The 5,495-nt window shown below is 59.5% G+C and overlaps 1 protein-coding gene across 1 annotated transcript in view; it reads right to left on the bottom strand.

The window, feature by feature from the left end:
• Window positions 1-4,226, bottom strand: part of ASB6 (ankyrin repeat and SOCS box containing 6) — a 9,863-nt gene extending 5,637 nt beyond the window's left edge. The window contains exons 1-3 of the mRNA XM_014529299.1: window positions 4,192-4,226; window positions 3,873-3,938; window positions 3,664-3,687 (exon numbers count right to left, since the gene is read on the bottom strand). Of these exons, the coding sequence (XP_014384785.1) occupies window positions 3,664-3,687; window positions 3,873-3,938; window positions 4,192-4,226 (125 nt within the window). The remainder of the gene's footprint in view (window positions 1-3,663; window positions 3,688-3,872; window positions 3,939-4,191) is intronic.
• Window positions 4,227-5,495: the final 1,269 nt, after the last annotated feature.

The raw sequence follows: 5,495 nt of genomic DNA, 5'->3' as shown, positions 1-5,495 counted from the left end.
CGCCCATCGCTCGGCCCGACCCATGCAGTGACCTCGGCCCGACCCAGGCGCCCCCAAGCCTAGGACCATGTGCCAGGGTTTAGGCATCTTCCTTAGGGCCGAGCATTTGACCCTCCCCAACCTCGAGCCCCCGGGCGGCCCTGCTGTCTTCTCGGTTCTGGAGCATCTGCTGTGAAGAGGTCCCAGCCGTGGCCGCACCGCCCCCCTCCCCCACCGGAGGGCCTGGGAGTCTCCCGCCTGGCACCGGCCAGAGGCAAGAGTTGCGAGGGGAGGAAATCTGCTTAGAGCCACATTGAATCCGATGTGTTTAATGATTAAACATTTAAAATGGGCAGCATAAGCCTCCTCCGAGAGTAAAACAGTTCACAAGAACACCCCGTCCAGAGCTGCCCAGTCCAGCTCTGGGCACTGAGTGGGGCAAGCACGCAGCAGGCTGGACAGCTGTTCGCTGTTGTTGCTGTTCCATTTCCGAGGTTGCTGTGTAGATCAAAGGCCAAGCTATGAAACCCTCCCCAAGCACTCAGACCACCCCGTTTTGCCTCCCCTTCCATTGCCTAGAAGAGCAGGAGGGATGGAGTGGGCCCAGGCTGCAGCCCCGTTAGGCGGCCAGCGGGAACCACAGGGCCCCTGGCTCCCAGCACACTTCGGCTGTGGTTCTTGCTCCTTGACTGAAACTGGGAAGTTCTGCTCACACAGAAATGGAGATGCCCAGCTTGTCCGTCAAATCAGAAGGCCAGGCCCCTGGGCCCAAGTTCCTATCTGGCAACCATGAGCATCTGGATGGAGCCCTTGCTCCTGATTGCCTCAGTCTCCCCACGGGTTACCCTGGGGAGTGGGAATGGCTGCCCCTGTTTTCAGGGTCCACACCCAGCCCCTTCATTGGTCTCAAGGTTCTGAATGGCCAAGCGGCCAACAGGTGACCTGGGGCTGCACGGCCCTTCCTTTGATCCAGGATCGCGTGCTCCATAGCCAAGGTGAGGGCACCAAAGCGCCCGATTGGCCCAAAAGCACACAGGGAGCAAGTGGAGGAGGCCATCTAGAAGGGGGTCCAGGGCAGACCTGGGGGGCAGCCTGAGACCCACTTTTTTTAAAAAATATTTTTCTTGATTTCAGAGAGGAAGGGAGAGGGAGAGAGAGAGAGAAACATCAATGATGAGAGAGAATCATTGATTGGCCGCTTCCTGCACGCCCCCTACTGGGGATCCAGCCACAACCTGGGCATGTGCCCCTGGCCAGAATCGAACCTGGGACCTTTCAGTCCACAGGGCGGTTAAGGCTGAGGCCCACTTCTTCCCTGGCTCCATTAGTTTCTTAAGGTCATTGGAACAAAGTACCACAAACTTTGAATGGCCCAAAATAACAGAAATGTGTCCTCTTCCAGTTCTGGGAGCCAGAAGCCTGAGGTCAAGGTGTCGGCAGGGCCATGCTCCCTCCAGGGGGCAGGGAAGATTCCTGCCTCGCCTCTTCGGCTCCTGGCAGCTCCACGCATCCCCGGGCTGCGACAGCATCCTTCCAGCCTCTCCTACCTCTCTCCTCACCGGCCCTCTTCTGCGTGTCTGTGTCCCTGTCCAAATCTGCTCCTTCTAAATGGCTCCAGCCATCGGATGTAGGGCCCACCTGAGTCCAGTACGACCTCTTCTTAACTTGATTAATTGACAAAACCCCTTTCTCCAAACGAGGTCCCAGTCATGGGTCCCAGGGGCTAGAACTTGAACATATCTCTCTGGAGGACACAGTTAAAGCCGTTGTCATACATGATGCCAGGCATGGCCCCTTGGTCTCTGGGCCTCAGTTTCCCCGCCTGTAAGCGGGAGGCCCTCAGCTCTGTCAGTCTTGGAGCCAATAGAGAGCTCTGCCAACAAGCAGCCTGTCATTATCTGTGACCAGTAGAGTAACGGCACGAGTTACAGAGCCCTCGCAATGTGCCAGGCCTGTGCTAAATGCTTGGCATCTTCACCTCAGTCCATCCTTCAATCCCATTAAGGAGCTGATGGTATCATGTCATTTTACCAACAAGGAAACGGAGGCCCAGAGAGGTCTGGGTGCTTGTCCAGCGTTGCACAGCCAGGTCTGGCCTCCGGGAGCCGCGTGGTCTGCAGCTCCTCTGGCTCTGGGTCCAGGAGGGTCTGGCCATCAGGAGGAGGAGCTGACCCCTCTCTGTCACCGCCCTCGGGCACCACACTGCGGAGCCGGCCCTGCCGCCTGCCCGTCGCCCAGGCTCCTCTCTTCAGAAAGCTCCGTGCCCCCTGACCCCCCTCCTGGCGGCAAGGGCAGCCTTGTTTCCTCCATCTGCCTCCCATTAACCCTCCGTCACTCAGCTTCTGACTGCAGCTCCGCACCGTCTCCGATCTCCCTTTGCCACTGGCCCCGCTGCTGCCCAGCTCCAGGCTCCTCCGCAGGCCGGGCCCCGGGGCCGCACCGGTGCGGTCTCCCTGTTTTCTCCTCTCCGGGGAGTTTGGAGTCACTCTGACTGTCCAGTGCACAGAGGTGGGTAACCTTGAGATATAAATACTGTTAAAAACCAACAAGAAGAAGGCAGAATACCAAGAGAAAAATGGCAAAGGACCTGCATAGGCGAGTCACAAGGACGAAAACCGCCCACAAACATAGGAGGGAAGTGTAGCCTCTGCAGCCTCCAGCACCAGCAGCGACAAGAGCTGCCCTGCAGGGCTGGCCGCCCGCTGGGCTCTGCCCCAGGGCAGCCCCACAGAGCAAGGGGCAGAGCGGGGTCCTGAGTGACCCTTCAGGAAAGCGTGGGGGGTGCTCACACTCACACACACACTCATACACACACACACTCACATATACACTCACACACACACTCACATACACACACATATACACTACACACACATACACACATATATACTCACATACACACACACTCACATATACACTCACACACACACAATACACACACACTCACATATACACTCACACACACACACCACACACACACTCACATATACACTCACACACACACTCACACACACACTCACATACACACACACATGCACACACACACACTCACACATGCACGCACACACTCACATACACACACATATACACTACACACACATACACACATATATACTCACATACACACACACTCACATATACACTCACAATACTCACATACACACACACTCACATATACACTCACATACACACACACACACTCACACATGCACGCACATACACACTCACATACACACACACACTCACATATACATTCACACACATATACACTCACACACACTCCCATATACACTCACACACACATGCACACACATATACACTCACACTCACACACACTCACACTCACACATGCTCACACACACACATGCTCACACACACATACGCGCGCACACACTCACGTATACACTCACACACAGGCCCGGGGCAGGCCCCAGGCACCGAGGCAGAGACGGGGCTGCGCCTGCCTCTCCAGTGCCCTGGCCCTGGCCCTGCGGCTTCCTCCTGTCTACTGTCCTCTACTCCTCAGGCCCGGCTCCCTTTCCTTCCTTCCCCTCCCCTCCGCCTGACCTCACACACACACACACACACTCACACACACACTCACATATACACTCACACACACTCACACATGCTCACACACACACACTCACGTATACACTCACACACAGTAGGGGCTGTGCCTACCCCTCCAGTGCCCTGGCCCTGGCCCTGCGGCTTCCTCCCGTCTACTGTCCTCTACTCCTCGGGCCCAGCTCCCCTTCCTTCCTTCCCCTCCCCTCCGCCTGACCCCACCCGGACCTCCTACCCTCATGACCCAGCGTGTCACTGACCAGGAGACCCGTCTGCTTGGCCCCGTTTGGCCACAGTCCCCGCGCTGAAGGGCAGGAACTCACACCTCACTGCTGGGGGTCCAGCCCTCCGTAGGCTCCGGGTGCGGGCGGAACTGAGGGACCAGGAGGCTGGGGGCAGGAGCGGTGGCAGGGCATGGGCTGGCCTGGGAGACTCTCCCATCTTCTCCCTCATCCCATCTGCCCCCCGAGGGGCACTCAGGACCATTTTGGGGATCTCCACACTTGGGGAGACAGCCCTCTGCTCCCAGTGCCCTGCCCCAGGCCTCCCACGCCATCTGCCCCCTCCAGCAACACTGCCCCTGCTGGCCAGAGCCCCCTGCTCTGAGGGCAGCCTCCTCCCCAACACCCCTTGCCCCCACACCCAGGCACGGCCAGCTGGCCCTGGGGCCTGGCCATGGTATGGGGCCTGTGAGAGCCAGGTATGAGCTGGGCTAGGCCTGGCGAAGCTCCCAGGCAGGTCACTGAGGGACCTCCCTTTCTCAGCCATCCCTGTGCGCCCCACCCCTGTGCGCCCCACCCCTGTGCGCCCCCACTCCTGTGGTCCCACACATCCCTGTGCACCCCCATCCCTGTGCGCCCCCATTTCTGTGCGCCCCCATCCCTGTGCACCCCCATCCCTGTGCACCCCATCCCTGTGCGCCCCATCCCTGTGCGCCCCATCCCTGTGCGCCCCCATCCCTGTGCGCCCCATCCCTGTGTGCCCCCACTCCTGTGGTCCCACATCAGAGGCCCTGCCTGACCCTCAGCCTCTTCCGGGTGGGGTGAGTCCTCAGGGCCCCCAGAAGCCCAGAGAACAGGGTGAGAAGGCGCTGAGAGCCTTAGTCAGCTCGGGCTGCCATAACAGATGACCATAGCCGAGCGGCTTCCGCAGCAGGCATTTCTTTCTCCCAGTTCTGGAGGCTGGGAAAGTCAAGACCATGGTGCTACAAGGCGGGTTTCATGCGGAGGCCTCCTCTCTGGGCTTATAGGCAGCCGCCTGCTGTCTGTGTGCTCACGTGACCTGTGCCCTCCCCTCCCCCCACCGTGCACACCACAGAGGGCTCACTCTGGAGACTCCTCTTATGAGGGCACTAATCCCATCCGGGGCCCCACCCTCATGGGTCATCTAACACAATCCTGTCCCGAAGGCCCACCTCTTCATCCCATCACATTGAGGGCAGGTTTCAGCATGTGAATTTGGGGGACACAAATATTCAGTCCTTACAGAGCCCCTCAGACCCCTCACCCCAAGATGGGAGGGAGGGGGGCCTGATCTCTGGCCGGGTGCTCTCTCAGCCTCACTGTACCAGCCGCACAAGAAGAGGGTGCTTTCGAGGCTCCTCCAGCAGTTGGGGGGGCTACTGAGAGTGACCCTTAGCTCCACCTGGGGGAAACGTCCCCAGAATTAATGCCCATCCTCCCCCTGGCAGGTCCTCTCCTCCTCGGGGCTGGTCAGGGCCCCGCCTCCCTGGTTCCTGGCTAGCAAGGCTGTGTCATCGGGGGGCCCAGGCCTTGCCCTCTGGAGCCTTGGTCTCTCTGGCTGCCGAATGGGAGGGGGAGGGGGGGAGGAGGGCTGAGCCGGCCTCCTCTCTGGCTGCTCTGTGAGCCCAGAGTCCTGATCCCAGAGGCCCATCTACCCTCCGCGGCCCCCGCTTGGCATCAGTCCTTGGCGGGCCAGGGAGGCAG

This window comes from Myotis brandtii, unplaced genomic scaffold (assembly GCF_000412655.1).
Source record: "Myotis brandtii unplaced genomic scaffold, ASM41265v1 scaffold68, whole genome shotgun sequence".
Classification (NCBI taxonomy): domain Eukaryota; kingdom Metazoa; phylum Chordata; class Mammalia; order Chiroptera; family Vespertilionidae; genus Myotis; species Myotis brandtii.
Note: the sequence above shows the minus strand (reverse complement) of the source record. Positions and strands in the feature narration are given on the sequence as shown.